The sequence below is a fragment of the Acanthaster planci genome, linkage group LG02 (assembly GCF_054643075.1).
Source record: "Acanthaster planci isolate LZ-2023a linkage group LG02, COTS_SCS, whole genome shotgun sequence".
NCBI classification, from domain to species: domain Eukaryota; kingdom Metazoa; phylum Echinodermata; class Asteroidea; order Valvatida; family Acanthasteridae; genus Acanthaster; species Acanthaster planci.
In genome coordinates, this window is record NC_141778.1 from 6,368,425 (window position 1) to 6,387,013 (window position 18,589).

General features: G+C 40.7%; 1 protein-coding gene across 4 annotated transcripts in view; it reads right to left on the reverse strand.

The window, feature by feature from the left end:
* Positions 1 to 3,351: 3,351 nt before the first annotated feature.
* Positions 3,352 to 18,589, reverse strand: part of LOC110986716 (solute carrier organic anion transporter family member 4A1-like) — a 54,027-nt gene continuing 38,789 nt past the window's right edge. For all 4 annotated transcript variants that reach the window (XM_022248849.2, XM_022248850.2, XM_087132956.1 and 1 more), the window contains exons 5-10: positions 18,119 to 18,373; positions 17,117 to 17,312; positions 16,016 to 16,181; positions 13,239 to 13,417; positions 11,526 to 11,590; positions 3,352 to 10,524 (exon numbers count right to left, since the gene is read on the reverse strand). In XM_022248849.2, coding sequence (XP_022104541.2) covers positions 10,238 to 10,524; positions 11,526 to 11,590; positions 13,239 to 13,417; positions 16,016 to 16,181; positions 17,117 to 17,312; positions 18,119 to 18,373 — 1,148 coding nt within the window. In that variant the 3' untranslated portion in view covers positions 3,352 to 10,237. The remainder of the gene's footprint in view (positions 10,525 to 11,525; positions 11,591 to 13,238; positions 13,418 to 16,015; positions 16,182 to 17,116; positions 17,313 to 18,118; positions 18,374 to 18,589) is intronic.

Sequence of the window (18,589 nt, forward strand, 5' to 3'; positions counted from 1 at the left end):
TCTTTCGTAAATAAGACTTTCTCAAGATCACGTACCAGGATGTGGTCTCAATTTTATGGCCAGTTTAAGGTTATTCACCCACTTCCCACATATGGTCAGTCGGAAAAGGAAAAAACACGGGAAAAGTGGGAACATATAGATGACTAATTAGGCAGATTGTTTCTCCCGTCCAGCCTTCTTGAAGAGGGGTATGCTGTGGTCAACCCACTTCCGTGGGAATGACACTTAGTCGGCGGGTTATATCGCAGCGGTGATCAAATGTGTCACAGATTTCGCTGCAAAGAGGTATCACGTAGAAAATAAAAACGAAATTTGCTCGCGGCCCTCTGTAGTCCGTAAATAGACAAGGAAAATAACCGCGATGAAATTGTTTCTTCAGTTGGTCGATCTGCAGCTATTAAAGATGGGCTGCTTTCGAACTTTCATATTATAAGAAGATACAAGAAAAATTATGAGAATACATACAGAAATATCTACTGGAAGCAATGGACATGCAACAACAAAAAAACAACAACATAAAACACCCATGATTTTTAAATTTCACCTGTCATTTACGATTGTATAACCTGGCTCCTGCACACTTGAGTGTCCAGTGACTTGCGGTCACGCTGTCTGTTACTTGTGGTTTCAATAATAATTGGATTAAGTCCAATATAGTGACAAGCACAGTTACAGTTACAAGCTCATTTACTCTGCGGTTAGTCCGCCGTCACTTCCCATCGCCTCTCCTGATTCAATCTTTTATCCGTCTGCTGCAGGTGTAGGGCACCTGAATTTGGTTTTCTACTTCAGGATCGATCTTTATTTTCATTAATTCTTTAGAAGAAGGTAGCGTCAGATCACTTCCCCTCTCTCCAAATGGGACGGATACTGTTTTAATTTAGGACTGGACTATATTCGGTTAGTGCACGGTTAAACTATTGCCGATATTTTTTTTACACGAAAGTAAGGCTTGCATAACAGCTGTTAGTGTTAGCTGACGCGCTTGTCACGCGTCGCTTTTACCCACACCGCCTTATTTAAACGCCAACTGCAAGAAAAGTGTCTCTCATTATGCTCATATTCTTCTTCAGTTCACCTTCATTTTTTTTCAGCGCCAGTCATCCTGTTACACAATACGGACGTTTCAAAACAGTGCGCCTCCATGAGTTTGCAACGCGTTGGCCAATCACAGTGCGTGAAATCTGTCGACCCAATGTGCGTTTGGAATAGTCGACAGATTTCATGCGTTGAGATTGGCCAACGCGTTGCAAACTCTTGGAGGCGCACTATTGTGAGTCGCCCGTGTTACAGAACAATACAGTTACTGCATGGTAGGGAGTTAGGAGGATGGGGGCTAAACGTCCCCTCCACTTTTTTTGGGGGGGGGGGTATGGGCTACTAAATCAACCTCTCCCAGGCACACACCCACACACCATCTTTTTCGTGGCGAGAAAAAAAATGAGATGGACTGTGAGGACTTTTCGAATGCCCCAACATCTAAAATGTATTAAATAGCACTCAAAAAACAAGACTTTTTTATAGCCATTAATCCTCCGTTTTGATGAAAGGTCCTGCAGGAGTGTAAAACATTACAGATGTACATACTGTATCATGAACATTGCCCCCCATCAACCACCTCCACACCAGCCCTAGAACAGATACGACATTGGTTACTTGTAAACATACCTCCCAAGCGGCTCTTGTAAAATACACTGTTCTGGGAGAGGAATTTTTAGACGTTTCTCAGTGTACTGAATTTAAATCCCAGGCAGCCCCCTCTTTGCTCGAATAAACATCGGATCCAAAAAAGAATACAAAGTGCACTTCACATTACAGCAATGTGATTCAAACCTGTACAGTATACACAAACCTGATTTAAACATTTTATTCTGCGAAAAAACGCCCAATATCACAGAAAAATCTCGGTAACACAGGTCTACCAGAGTTAAAAAAAATATAAGGGACTTTTTCATATTCGTGCTGTGACTTTGTTCACGATTAAGAATGCAGCCCCTTATCCATCAAACAGATAAACCTTCGAGCCGTTCTATCTTGTGCTCAAGATGATCGAATGTGTGTCACTAGGCAACTCTTCGAATGCATCGAAGATTGCTGCTGTTAAACTGGACTACATACTGAGATCTAAACGAGGGAATATCCCTTGCATCTATTTTCGAACCTCCATCCAATAAGAAAGAAACATGGCACAGCACCAATACGCGCCAACTCAGGGTGCAGAGTGGATTGAGATAGTGAAGGTCGGGTTGTCTTCACTATCACTGTAACGTCCAGTTATAGGCCTATTCGGATAAAGCTATGGACCTTAATCTGCTACTTAAGGGTGGATCAAGATTCCAATTTTCGGGAGCAGGGGGGTGGAAAAATTGGGGGGCAGTGCTAAAAATGTCAACATTTCTTTATGCAACCCTTCATGGCCTTTCGGAGGGGTAAGGCTACAGGAAAACAAGAAAAAAATACCGTTTCTTATTATACCCCTGACCCCCCCACCAAAATGGGCTGGGGGGGGGGTGCCATGGCCCCACTAGTCCTCCAGGATCCATCCTCTCTGCTATTTTCGAAAAGCTTTTTATACCACACTGCATTTCCCTCGAGCTCCCTTTCTCTAGTATGGGCAGTCCAACAGTAAACATTATGCTGTGCAACAGGGTTCTCGGCACTTCGTAAATACTGGCAACAAAACGTACTTACACTCTTACAAAGAAATTTCATTCATATGGTGTATCATAAACCCAAAGGCAGAGGCTGACATAAATGTTGACTGTGGTAAACTGTGCTCATGAAATTAATGTTTCTTGGCAGACAGTAATTAATACATATTAATTATTAAGAAAAGTAGAAAAGTGTGATGTTTAGACAAACTTTTGTCGGTGAATTTGTTTTGTCGGTGCAGTTCATTGCTTTTATATATCAAATTTCCAAGTTTGAAGGAGAAAGGTGATTTATCAGAATTTGAATAGCCAAAGTGATGAGAAACGGCATGTTACCAAAATAGTTCCAATGCTGTTTTAATTGGCTTAAAGCTTAAACAAACCGGTAAGCAGAAATCACAAATCTGCTAAGCGAGTGGAAATTAGCAACATTTCAATGGTTAGTAATTGCTGGTGGGCACACAATGTCAGCATGGAAACTGAAGCACTGGCTTTGTCACCCACACACGCTGAGTTTGAGGGACACAATGTAGGTGCACGGTATTATTCAAAGCCCAGAATAAAGTAAAGGAATAAAAACACTGAAGTGGTTTTTATTCAGAAGGTCTAGGCTATTTGGCTGACAGTATTAACGTTTGCCATGCAAGAGACTATTAGAATACATAATCCCACAATGATATGCACAAAGTACACATGATGCTGGAATGGCATGGTATATATTCTTGTTTGCTTCCTTTTTAAGGTTCAAATGATAGAAATATAGGCAAGTAATACTGAGTATTTTAAAAGACTGAGCAGGTAATCTTTCCTTTTAATGACAGTATGTCACTACTGAAAGTATTCAAGACTTTGTGCTTTGACTGTATTAGGGATGAGTGCATGGTGTTTAAAATTAACACGGAGAATACATATCTTTTTAAATAACGGCCAAAACGTATCCAACATAAAATATCTCAATGTACCAAATATAGTAAGGGTTAAATAACAGTATAAATAAACAATATTTACAAAGTTAACTTTTCATTTAATACATCTTCAGAGAACTTTTTCCCAAAGGTATTTCTATCTGTGCAGGAAAAGGTCCCGATTTTAAACAAGATAAAAGGTGCCATTGTTTCTCAATAAATTTTAAATCTTAACAGGCCACAAATTAAAACCTTAACAGGCTATAATTTTCTCATGGTCTAAAACTCCAATAGAAATCATTTGACACAAGAGCTTTAACTTTTAAGTTCTGTTGTCACTGAGACATGAACTAAATCATTTTCTGACGTATCTAACAATGCCAGTCAGAAGAAATAGAGGTGAGCATTTAGATTAAAACTTGTGCAAAATTCTTCACAGATTAATACATCATGGTTTTCCAAACAACTCAAAACGGCTGTTTGATATCATTCTACATGTACATAATTTCTTTGGTGCTTTGGATGAAAGTGCTCCCATATCTTTCTGATCAAAGTGGTACATCCAAGTATTGATACCATACCTAATAGCTAACAACTAAAGAGAGATTCTGGTTGTTCTCATTTGAGTCACACAGTCGTCGGGATACGAAGCCCTATTGGTCCAGCCACCCACGTCCACAAGGTGCGTGTATGCGCATCATTTCTCACCTACTGAGGAGCCTGATTGTGGCATTTTTTACAGAGGGAGAAAAAAGTGTGCATGAATATCTGCACTATGGCCGCATTAAGACCATTACCGTAACATTAACCCCATAGGGTGTATGTAAAATCATATTGAAATCGGAGGATTTTAGGCTGTTAGGGTTAGCCTACCCAGTCCCTGAAATGCAGCCCCTCAAAATGCACTGATCCAACTATTAGCATCAAATGGACATCAGTCGCACTTCCAAATTCAATGCCAAAGTGGACACTTTTTAAAACCCTTCTGAGAATTCCATATATTGCCATGATAATCTATATACATGTAAACCCATGAAGTTGGTGAAATAAATGGAAAGTTTGTTCTGTTTGCAAAGTTTCAAAGTGCCGGCTCCACAAACACACAGCTTCTTGTGAGTGAAAAATGTATGCTGCATGTAGGACACTTTCGTGCAACAAGCCAGTTTGGTATTTCAACAGCGCATGCTCCAAGTAAACAAAGTCATTGGTTATTCAAAAATGTGAACGTCAGCACATCTGTACGAATCACATGCACTGAACACACTCAAGATGGAGCGATATGTCGGGTGCCTTGTTTTTGACTGACCTTGCCTTTTTGAAATACCGAACTGACTCATTGACGGAAACTGTCAGGATGCCTTCTGCTTGGTTCAAAGTGCCCTAGATGTATGCCATGAAGTGCAGTTTGGACAAAATTTCAACAATAATCTCGTCCATTATTACCCGTACTCCTAAATTATTCCCCAGACAACATTCACGACATGTGCAAGCTACATGTATGTCCAAACCTAACAACAACCCAATCACAGAAAAACACACTGGTACATGCATTTACACTACCACCGAGTTCATTGACTACCCAATATAACAATCACTACAAAACATCATACTTTGACCTTACCACTGTCTTTCACTGGGCCTTTGAAATTCAGGGGTAAAATAAAATCAAAGCATTATCAACACATGTACATCTTTAAAAGTTCTATCACACTGTATGTACTGAATGATCTTGTTTGTAAATGGTGAGATTTTCATTTCAAAATTATATAATTCAATATAACTTCCAGTATTTACACATGAAGGGATATGTAACTTGCCCCATCTGTTGAAATGTGGCAAATTCTGAGGTCATTTAGACAACATAGAGACAAATAGAGTATGAAGTAATCAACAAATATTATCTTGGATAATTCGGTGGGGAACTGTGTTTACATATCCAGGTGGGAAGAACTAAAGTGTTAGGAAAACCCGACCCATCAGGTACATGTACCTGGTATGTAAACATCATGGATTTCTGTACCCCTGAAAACGGACTAAAACTAGGCACCTGCACCCCATTGCCAGCCTCGCCTGTGGGGGGGGGGGGAATGCAGTACCAGCTAGGGGGTACACGCACGAACAATAAATAATATTGATGCACATGGATTTTGCTGATGGGGGGGGGGAGGAGCAGGTGCTTTTCCCCATCAGCGATGGCCCTGGGCACTGGTCACATTTTTTTCAAGGAGAGTAAAGGCCTACTTACAGAAACACTGTGAGAGAGTTCAAATGTTTCTCAGGGGCCAGTCTACACCCCTGCTTCTTTCATGCAGCAGAGCTTTAGATACTTGAGTAAATTCTTTTTGAAAATGCCTCACATAAAATGGCATTCTGTAAAAAAAGTTCAGCAATGGGAAATGACGGGGCCTGTCACTTGTAATTAAAACTCAGTAAATTCACCCACCTGGTTAATCAGAACCTAATTATTCAAAACCTTGCAATACTACACTTACATGAACACCACTGCAAATTTTTTGTTTACCCAATTTCATGTTGGTTGTTTAGCTATTGTTTTGTTATTTTACATATATGATCTTAGTTTCTATTTTGGTTTTATCATTTTTATTGATAGGCGCCATGAGTTTTTTTTTTTTTACATAAAGCGGCATATAAATAATACTAATTATTATCCAAGAAAGTAGAAAAAGTCACCAAGTGTGGTATTTTGCATTCAACTTTACAATGTGCTATTTCTTATGACATTTTACCACGTTAAAAATATAAATTTCAGTCACATTTTTTTAAGAAAAAAGCCTTTTGTCAAAAAGTGATCTTGAACTTTATTGAAAGTAGAAAAGTCTTGAGATATAAGAATTCTGGAAGATGGAAGAAAACAAAAGGTCTTTAACTTTCTCCAACTTTCCAAGGTTTGCAACATGAGCTTTCCACAAACAAATTTACATCTACAAAGCAGTTCCAGCTCCCTTATTTGGAGACATTCCCCTAAACCTCAAGATTATCTTTGCATTGATACTGAAAAGTGAGAATAGGCCGGAAAGAAAAACCCAAATAAGCAGAACATTCTTGATACTTTTCCAAGGACGGATTTGCACCATGGTAATGTTAATTTTGGTTTTTTTGCCCAGCCCGATGTGTATTACAACACTGTATACTCAGTGTTTGCCCCCAAAGGCTTATATTCTTAATACTTGGCTGAAAACCACATGACTGGACCTGATAATTTCTGGTTTTACATATACCCTGTAATTCTGAAGTTGATAAGATACATGTACATGTATTATACACACTTACGCTGAGGTCAAAATGTACTACATGAAGCTTGGCTCTTTCTGTAACTTGGGCCTGGCTGTGTAAGATCTTGGATAAAAATACTGTAGAAGTCTCCATCCAGACAATACCGGTAGTAGCCAACCCATACATACATAACTGCCCGTTTCCCAATGACCAACTTTGGGGGGGGGGTGACAAAAATTAAGTCAAAGGTTTGCAGTAGCACCATGCATGGATATCTCTTTTGTCATTATCTACAGGTCAGGTTCTGCAAAGAACCGATGGGTTCACACCATTTCAGACAGTACACTTTCTCCATCGTCAGCTGATTGCAGAGGTTCCAATGCTGAAGCAGCTTATATGCTAACTCAGGATCCAGCCAAGGGCACTCAAGCAGAACATGGGATGCAGGACCATTAGTGAGGAGTGTCAGTCTGAAGGAGGTGACCGTGAGGAAGGTTGCCAACGGCATGAGCACCGTTGGGTTCTTTTCAGAACCACACATACTCACGAAAGAGATATCCTTGCATGGTCCTAACACAAACCTATTACTTAACTTGCTACCTTCACCATGAAAAGCTTCAAAGCTCGGCAGGTAAAATGTTTCAGGCAGTTCATGATATTCTCCCATACATTCCAAAAGATACTCTCGAAGGTATGAGCTAAAAATGTCCTTCGTGTTACAATTACACAGGCATTCAGAAGGCAGTACAGTACATGTTAATCTTTGCATCTTTGCAAAACGTTGGCACCATTCCAATGAATACTGTAGTTCTTGTTGCATAGAATAACCCTCAACAGTGATAGAGGTAAATATTACATGAACTAAACTGGCGTAATGTTACAAGGGTTGTAAAGAAAGCATTATTGCTCAGCAACAGAAAAACAAAGGCCCAGATCCTGATTGGTTAACCAGTTTTTACTGCTAAAACGTTCCCTTCGTTGAGCAACTTCGCATGTTTAGCAACTGTCAAATTGGCCCCATTGGTAGGCCAACTGAATGGGTTTAGTCAAGTGATGGATCATCGAGCTACATATACATATTAACCACTTCATGCCAAAGGCATTTTTCAATGTTGATGATGCTGGGCCGGCATGACTATCATTTTTTCCGTTTTCAAAATCCTTAAAAAATTCATCATTTCCTTCAATGATCGTTTATAGCCGCACCAAGTAATCTTTGGTATACGGTTTCAAAACAAGGCTGGATTATCACCTCTTTTAAGAGTGAAAAATGTCAGTAATTCCCAGCAGCCTGGTCTTTTGTTACAGGGCCCTGTTTCTTTTGTCCGAGTTCGGAGACCCCGGCCACCCATATAAACCATATGTCTCCGATCCCGGAGTCCCCGGCAGAAAGTGGTGAAGTTACTAGGGCACTGACTCGATATGCCAGTGGATTCATCTGTGTTTGTGCATGGATTTTTGGAAAACCCTAAATTTATTTCGGATTCGTACAGCTATTTGGACATTTGCATTTAAATTCCAAGTCACTGCATTATCATAACTAATACAAAACAACACACAATCAGTGAAATACCTGTTCCTATTTACTGAAAGAATTATGCATATGCGTGCGAATATTTGCAATGGCATTTTTAAAGGATCAAAAGTGCACTTACAGTATGTACAGTATTCTGCATGCGGCATCATTTAGAGTACATTTATTCATTACATTAGAAATTCATTCCAACCTGTTTCACGGTGATCTGCAAAAAACACACAGCAATTCAAATAGCTGTGCAGGCCACCACTTCAAAGTTTCTCCACAGGGAAACTGATTCAGTGCTCTGGTAATTTAATGTACACCACCAACAGATGTACCGGTACATGTACATCTGTGCCGACGGAAATCATGCTGGCATGCTCAGTTAAAAAACTGACACCATAATCGTGCACAGTGTACAAAATCTGTACACATTATGCATGTATGTACAAAAGTTAGATGCCTTGAGATTTAGTGACCCCAATTCCAAGTTACGCCTGCCAAGCAGATTTATGTCTTCTTTTATTTGTGCTCAAAATTGCGTGAGCTTAGAACAAGAAACAACCAATTCAATTACAACATTTGCCCCTTAAACCAATGGCAACTGTTTCTATACTACACTGCTTTACACCTCCATGAAACTCACTATTTTAGTAATTGATTCCAAGCCAAACACAACAATGTTTAATTATACCAATGTACAATATAAACACATACACACATGCCCATTATTTCATGCACCCCTAAAGTTGTGGCAGACATTGCTCTTTGTACAAAGTGAGATCAAACATGCTTCTGACATGCTCTTTTTGGGGGTGGTCTCAAAGCTTAGGTACGTGTAGAGTCCTGCCAATTAATGAATCGAATCTGTTCTGTGTCAGTCCATGAACTCACGAGGATGTAGAAATGTGACTTAAAATGTCAAATTAAAGACTGTCAAAATTAGGACCTTTTCAAAATATTTTTTGGGACATGCGATAGGAAGTGATTTTCTTAAATGCTGCCATATTTGTAAGATTCCTGAACTTCAGTAAAGGAGACACCCTCTAAAAGTCATTCACTGTAACCAGGGCACCAGCCTAATGTGGTCATGGACTTTACTCTGAGGCCACTTTCAAATGACTTCGGCAGGCAGTAATGTCAATGCCTCTGGAAGCTGTTGTCCAGTGGCAAGAATAATTTCCCACGCACTTATGTTACGACCGTGCACAACTATGACCTTTGAATGCAGCTTCAGGTTCGAGGACTTGTGCAAGTGGGAAACATACTCCAGCCACAGCTACGGCCTTCGAATGTAGCCCCAGCTTCAGTTACTTGTGTATGTGAGAAATGCACTCCATGCAGGTAAAGCTAACTGGTACTGTGGCTTATTAGGAAGAGCCACCACTGAACAACAGGGTGCATGTAGACCCTACTAAATGTGTACATGGCCCCCCGAGTATGATATGCCTGTCTGAATATGAACAAACCTATAGAACCTTTTATGAGTGGAACATGTCAGAGAGTGGTCACATGGCCATGGTGCTCAACTGTGATTCAAAATTCTTTCACCACTACCTTGGACCTTACAGCCCTGTCCAATTATTGGCAGTGTGGTGTCAGCTAGTAAACTTTTAACACATCTGGTCGTTCACATCAGCATCATATCAGGAGGTACCATGGTACCTGGAAAATGCTTTCACTTCAGGATGCCTTTCTATACCTGTAGGTTTTTGCCGATGGGTCATTTTGGAGCATCAGCTTCCCACAGAGAGCTTTACCTTCATCACTGCATCAATTCAGCAGTGTGTTAAGACACACAGGCATTAAATGTTGTTTTGTGTCCCACGTGCATGAAGTGGTCAGTGCAGTGTCTATCACTACGTGATCTATTGCACACAAGTGATAACTGATATCTCTCCGTCTAACTCCCAGATCCTCCTCCACACTTACGCCTGCGCAGTCATGTCTTCCATCTCGGCACCCACATCCTTGTTAGGGCGACTGTCGGCGATGGCAGTGCCGGGCTCGGCGGCTGGAGGTTGGTAGGTGAACAGCGCCCCCAGGAAGAAGGAAATGGAGCCGATCTTGAGGCAGCCGGACAGGATGAGCGTGAAGCGGCTGAAGTTGGCATTGCTGTACAGCCAACAGGTGCCTGAGCCGTCACAGTCATATTCCCACAGCAAGCAGGCCTGGTCAATGATGGCACCAAAAATGACAGGACCTGGGACCGTACCTGCAGTCAACAACGGAAAGCATCAATGAGAACACAGCATTTAGAAGGCACATGCATGCACAGAACTACACTACGTCATATACGCTCATCTGTTGACAAGTGTAAATGGTATCTGTGCACACTTGCTAATTAATTATGCAAAACAATGGCCCTTGACCTCCACATTTTGACCAATCAGTCTCATTGGTAAGCTTGATGACATACATTTTTACAATACTGATACACTTCCCCAGCCTGTCCAGCATGCTGTACCTTGCAGAAATGGTTAAGCCTACAATATACATGCGTAGGTAGGCTGAAGTAGGTTGAAATTTTTGTGAGCGTACACTTGCCATACAAACCAACAGAAAAGCACATTTCTTGGGTCGGAAACATTCTTAGACATGCGCTTTACACTGAGGCTTCCTAAACCTTGTCAACAAACATAGACAACTGATGCAGTATAGTCAGCTGACATCTATCGACCAATCAACAGCCCTCAGCAGATTTCTGCTTGAGATGACGTCAGGAACATATATCTATGTATCAGACACTGGTTCTGGCATTGAACAACAGATGACACTCAAGTCCCCAGAGTTGTCGTCAAGACCACTTAAGACCGCTCAAAAGACCACAAAAGACCAGCACAAGACCAAAAACAAGATCTTGAATCTGAATTCAAGTCACCAGCTACTAGTATTTAAACTGCAACAGAAGCATTCCTTTGCCATTGTTTACCCTGTTACTTGTGTCTGGTTTTGTACATGCATCTTGTATCTGGTCTGGTGCCTTGTCTTATGTATGGTTTTGTGATGGTCTCAACTACAACACTGACAGTCCCAGACAATATTCCAAAATTTGCCACTATCCCTGATTATTAAGCTGGTATGATGTTCAGTTCGTAGATCAAGAACAAAACAATTTGTAATTTCTTATACGTAAGAAAAATGAACCTGTCCTTGCAATTAAATTCTAAATTAGACAATGTGAAAATAAGCTTACCCACAACAGTAAATACTCACCCAGTGCTCTATAAAACAGTGACTGGAGACCAAGGGCAAATGACCGTTGAGAATGAGGAACACATCTACAAACGGAAACAAGACAGGGGCGAGAGATGGCAATGAACAGGCTTCTCTTGTGATGACCATGACATTTTGATGTAGTGTATGCACTTGGAAATGCCCTTTCATTTGTTTTTCTTGCAAGTGACATATTCTTTGTGGATAACACTGAATGGGTAGGAGCCTGGCTTTGTTCACTGATCCACCAACAATGCCACACCAATGGCACTGGATTTACCTCAGAAAAAGCCTCAAAGCCTTCAGCAGCTTTTGGCAATACAATGGCAGTTCTGCTGAAATTACTGCCTCAGAGGACATTCCTGTTTTGCGTAAGAAGTCAGATTGCATAAGCATAACAAGCAGAAAACACATAGTGGATATAATTACAGTAATTTGACTTTCAAACTCAATAAATATGGCATTGTTTATAAGCATTAGTTTTGGATTCGAGAGAGGCCATCAAGGTGCTGCAGTAGCTCATTCAATATGTGCACTGCTCAGCAAGAATACCAATGTGGGTTTGAGCCCTGCAATGATTGAAATTTATATTCTTTTTTCCTTTCTTCTGTTCTTTCTTTTCTATATTTTTCAATCAGACCCCATGTTTACTTTCCATCTTGGATGCTTCTCTTTGCTTTTTTTGGTAGATTTCTATCCCTTGAGGATTTTCTTTAATACGAAAATAATGTCAGGTATCTATTTGTTAAAGACTGATCTGGTTCCCGTTTCTAATGGTGCAGACTGGTGCCAGAGAAGTAAACAGCAACCTGTCTAAAACTTCGTAACTATAGCTACGCAAAACAAAGTCTTTAAAACAGCAGTATACCCTCAATAGCGCAACAAAGAAATTGATAAAGGGTTAAGGGGCAACAGCAATTGAAAATATTTAGTTCATGTAAAGTATTTCAAAATAGCAATAAACAAATAACTATTTCAAAACATCATAAATTTAATGTTTACCCCATTGATTGTGACCCCAATATAAATAAAAAGATACTGCATTTCCCCGCCCACAAAAAATCCCCCTTTGGCATGTTTGGCCATTCGCACTCCCAGGCTGATTGGATAACGTCATCACCAGAACACTGACATGTACAGTGTACACGTGCATTGTGCACAGCACGTGAAGTATTGCACGCTTGTGTTTGATGTAGCTTGGCCCACAGTCAAGCACTGTCTCGGTTCAAGGTAGAAATTAAAAGATACAGTCCGACCGTGCATTTCATGCTTGCACTGAGATAGTGTTTGCCTGTGGGCCAAGCTATACATCAAACACAACATAGTCTATTGCAAGTGTGCGATGTACATGTACACAGTACATGTCAACAATCTGGCAATGATGTCATCAAATCAGCCTAGGAGTGCAAATGGCCAAAAGGGGATTTTTTGTGGGCGGGGAAACACAGGATCTTTTTATTCATTTTAAGGTCACAATTAATGGGATAAACATTAAATTTACGATGTTTTTGAAATGGTTACAAATTTATTGTTATTTTGAAATACCGTTACTTCATGTGACCGAAATGTTTTCAATTTCCGTTACCCTTTAATGCACATGTACCTCAAAAACAAGTATGTACTTCAAAGCCTGCATTAAGAATTCTCTTTAATGGGACCTTCATCAACTTTTTCACAGTTGAATGAGGGCATCAACATAAAATTCCTGCTTACCTCAGTGTGGCTGTGGTTGCTGGGACAACAGACAAAATGGTGAAGAACTCCAAGAGGAAGAGAAGGCCCAGGAACAATGGTTGCCACTGGCAACTGCTGGTGCATTTCCCTGCCACGGCTACAGGATCCCCATTGTTCACACTGTCCGGAACAGAGATGCAGCTACAATTGTGGTAGGACTGTGTGTAGGGGGAAAATTTGGGGAATGTTGATATTTAATTGATATTTTTGGACACAAGTATCACTGTTTTTTTCTTTCACACGCCAGTATATCTGTTTGTCTACAGCATGAAAGACGTGGGTAGAGACATCAATATAAAAAATATAACTAGAGATGCTGTCTGAACATCAATAAAGCACAAACAAATTTCATGCAAAAATGGCATACCGCTGAAGTTAATTACTAATTTGCAAACATGAACAGATCAATGTAATTATTTCTCAGCTTAGAGTCGAAAGGTTTTTAATTGGGATAAAGATTAATTAAGTTAAGGAGTATGGCAGAAACTATGTGCATGTACCTCAAAAAATAAAAAAAAAAACACTACAAGGCAAGCTTTGCACTCGCAAGGCACCAGCTCAAAATCTGCAAACATATGCAGCACAGCCTGAACTAAGTGTACTGGCATCACTTGACTGTCGAGAGGCAAGTCTGGTTCTTCAAGCAGGTCAGCATCTTCATTGCTGACTGGTGGATTCGTAGCAAACGTTCAACACCCCTTCTACCCGCTCCGAGCAGGAACAAAAGAGGGTGTGTTTTGAAATGAAATTGGACAGTCCTGCTGTGGTACACACTCACTACGTACTGGCTAAGTGCACGAGTTTATGCGCATTTGACACGGAGCACGCTGAGTATGTGCAACGGTGAATTTATATGTACCGGTAGTTTGGAATATATGGTCTTCCCATTAGCAGGCAAGAACACGGTTGGACAACTTAGTACCATCTGTCTTTCTTTCGCCCGTGATGGTGCATTTCACCTCAGGGCAGATACATGTAGAGCAATATTGAATTACTAGAGTGGTAACTCCTCACTCCCCGAACAGAAAAAGCTTTGACATAGTTCTGGGGTGCAAACATTTTGACTTCAGTGGGCATGTTGCAGAATATGATGAAATTACATGGAAGTGCACTCCAGGCACACATACAACTTACACAAGTACATGGAACACATGTAAATCCAGAAAGGCTCATTTACTGATTGTGGCTTCCTTTTTTTGTTTTGAGAAACCCAACAGATATGCTTAAGGGATGCACAAAAGCTGTACAATGTTTCAGATTTTAAAACTTTAGGCTTGTATACAAAAATCAGTTCAAATAGCAGGCTGCACGATATGTATAGTGAGTTAACGGTAATTAGTACTTTACTATACATGTAGATCAATGGCTGCCCCACACTGGGCCATCCCGACAGTGCACAACACTTTGCTTGCACTCCTTCTGTATGTGGCCTTTCCACAATAAATTACTTGTGTGTGGGTAGGATTGCCACATCCATTATGTACCCAATTTTTCTCATTAAAAAGAAACTAAAAGCTTCTTTGTCTCTATGACAGTCAGTGAGACAGAGAGTTGTGTCCAAAAAAGGGTTCTCTTTATACGGTTTAAGGTTTGCTTTATACACTTTGTTCCATGGCATTTCAACAATTCACGGCTATTATTTGAGTATGCTTGATTGCTTTTCTTTACACTTTCGGCAGCTAACATGGGAGATACAATGTACATGTACATTATTCCTGCAAACATTAAAGGCCACAGACTAAAATCAGAATACATACACCCTTGTTTGTGCATAGTTACAATAAAGCTTCTGTCTCAGTGTATAGATGTGTGTAATGGCTTAAACCGAATACAGCTTGATTATTTGGGACCATCTCACAGCTGGACATTGGGGGGTGCACATAGTAATTGCCCCCCCACACACACACTCATCTTGGCACACATGTACCCTGCTGTTATTTTCAAACTTGGCAGGTGTGTAAAATGTTCACTATGGGTACATCTGTGTAGTTTCAATTCAACCCGACATGCGGCTTTGTTAGTCATGTCATGAAAATGGTATGACCAATTTTTATAAACCTGGTGCAAACAGGTAGTAAGACATGCACCAAAAAAAGTCTTGAAGGAGAAAAAAACTTGTACTACAACCAAATCAGAGAAAATGTCGAGGGGGGGAATAGATTCCAACTCCTGGCTTTTGGGGGGTTAAAAATGTTTACTATATTTGTAAACACGTGTATGCACAGCATCTGGTAATAATGATCTAAGGTTAATAAAGGTGTTTTGACCTGACCAAGAGGTCATTTGATGATTAAATCTGCAAAATCAATTTCAACTGGCAAAAGCGATGGTCACCCACACACGTTACCAGACTTTTCTCTGCAGAACTTTTGACTTGAGTTAAATTACCATACCATACATGCAACAACTTCTCTGAACTGTTTAGATGGCATGCTTTTGCATTCCATTGTATGATACTTTTCCAAGTAATCACTTTAGCAGGGTTGGTTACTTGGTCCCCACCACAGTAAGTGCAAGAAACCCTTTAAGTGTCACACTGAATGCAGACACAACTACACGAGTAAGTGTGAGAGAAGAAAGAGAGTGTGCTAGATCCCGCTTCTCAACCCATCCAACCTCTCCTGCCTTTTGGATAGGTATCCATTGTCTGTATAAATACCCGCCAGTGATGATTTCTTGGTTGCCCAGTTTGTACTTTGCCTGTAAATGCACAGGTGTGCAGTACTCAACGAGGACTTTCCACCTGGATTCCCTACCTTGACAGAGCTGGAGGGATGCACACTGGCCACTGCACAGCCGGCATGGCACGGCGAGTAATACATCGTGTTATCCACTCCACAGACCGGTTCAAACATGTCGGCGCAGTGGCAATCCACATTGCAGGCCGACGTCAAGTTGGTTTCTTGATCATGGAAGAGCCAACTGACAAAATTAAACAGAAAAAAATCACAGTAAAAAACCTTTGCAGACAGACGGTATTTCACATTGCACATCAGGATATGTACCGGTAAAGGTCTGCATTTCAGCTTGCAATACGGTTCCATAATTACTACAGTCTACACTTCAACTAAGGGGACACCATCAATGCAGTGGTCCCACATTCACCTATATGGTCTTCAACCTCAGGTGTAATGCATTGTACATTGTGTCCTTCTACCACCTGCAAGTGAGTGTGGTACTGGTCAACCAATTAGCCAATAACGAGACAACTTGATGTTAAGCTTTTTGGATACCAGAGGTAAAGGTATGATCGATCCACGATTTAGTCCAAAATAAATCCCACATATTATGCAGAAGGGTAGGAATCAACTCTACATGTGCCACGGCTGTGCTGTGTACTGTGTATTCTCCATGGCAGATACACAGTTTTAAACAAGCAATCAAAAAGCGTGCACATGTCTGCCAAACAACTTGAACATCAGTCAAGGTTCTTTTTAAGAGTGCTTCACATTTTCAGCATGCCGGAACCTCACTTGAAATAATCAGATTCCTACGACAATCACTGCCGAAATACATTTACAGAAGTCTTTGTTTTGCAGATTTCAAGTTTAAGCTTACTGTATATGTACAATTCAATTTTATTTCATAATGCTCAGTTTACTCAGTGAAGAACTTGACTGTAGCCAACAATGTATTGTGTAAGTCTGAGAAAAAAACAGATAAAATTTCTTCATCATGAGATGGTTAATGGATGCATTAATTACTATGCCAAGCTTGTCCCAATGCTGCATTAGTCCATTACTGATCCACAACATTTGGGCCACGACTGAGGCAAAGTTACAACAGATTCACGTTAACAATCACGTGTGTCTTTTTCTGGTGGGGCTTAGAGGCAACTGGCCCTTTCTCCCACTCACTTGTTGTCGTAATCGACGGTAACCCCAGCAAAGTTGGGGTTGGGGCAGCTGATGAGAAATGCCCCGATCATGAGCAGGGAAACCAGGAGGACCAACAGGCAGAACTTGATCATCCCCTTGAAGTGCAACTTGAAGCGCTTGACCACCCAGCCGCCGATGACTGACCCAAACATGGCAGCTGGGATCACCGTCAATCCTGCAGGAATAGTCAGGAAGGACCACATTTGTAACATTCATATGCCTGAACACAATATTTTACACAGCAAAAGCAACTTACAAATACCAATCAAAATATCATACCTGTATATTTTGTGAACCTCTTGCAAATGGCAACCAAAAATTAAAGTTTCCTGTTTTCAACTGGGCTCAGGGCCTTTGCAGTTGAAAACGTGTCGGCTAAAATTTAATTGAAAATGAGACTGTCCAAGTTCTGCAATATTTCACATTTTACATCAAAGTGCATGTAGGATGTGTAAAGTAATTCACAGGAAATATCCAGACATCCCTTTAGCCAAAAACAAAAACAGACGAAGAAGCATGCTGCATGTACTGGTGCACGTGCCTGGAATGTAAAAGGGTGAACTACTTCTAAGAATTTCCACATTTTAGACACTGTCAACGGGGGTAATAGGCCAATTTTTCTTCTCTTTTGACACTGTATGAAAAGTTGAGTCTTTACCAATGGCATAGAGAAAAAAACTTCAAAGAGGATTTAAACCTCCTAGTTTTCTGCCAAAATCAGAAACTTCAGCAGGTTATCAAAACGGATTGATATTAATGAAATTTACAAACATGTACACTTATTAACAATTTTTATAACCTTCAAAAAACCAAAAAGATTCCTTTTAAGAAGTGACTTTTATCAGTTTATAGAACCCATATTTTTCATAAATTTTCAGCAACACCATGCAACAACAAAGTAATATAATGTACATGCAACAAGAAACTTCAACCAAAGTTGTCCCAGTTTATTGCAGTCAGAAAGTAACAGAAAATACACACCAACAACGATTGATGCCCATCCCGAGGTCAGGTTGAATTGCGACTCTAGGAACTTGGGGGCAAAGACGGCGAAGCTGGAGAGGATGAACCACTCAGTGCAGGCAGAGGCTGTGATGAACATGAAGGGGAGGTTCCTTACCAGGACCAAGACGGCTTGGGGGAAGTCCCTCAGGCTGTTGCCAAAGCCTGTCCGAGCCGAGAATTCCTGGCCCCCATGGCATTCTGAGACGCGGAGCTTGGCGAGCTTCTTCTGGCCTATGCAATGAAGAAAGGGGGGGGGGAAGATTTAGTGTGTTATTGAGGTCGCAATTGTCTGTAAAAGTGCAGGTTTTGGCCTATCTCCCCTATAATATGATCATTACAAAATGCATGTACACTTACTAGTACATTCAAAGCTTCCCAAGCATGCCAAGTGTGCATAAGAATGCTTTTTGGGTTTAAGTGAAATTAACCTCATTATCAGTGGGTACG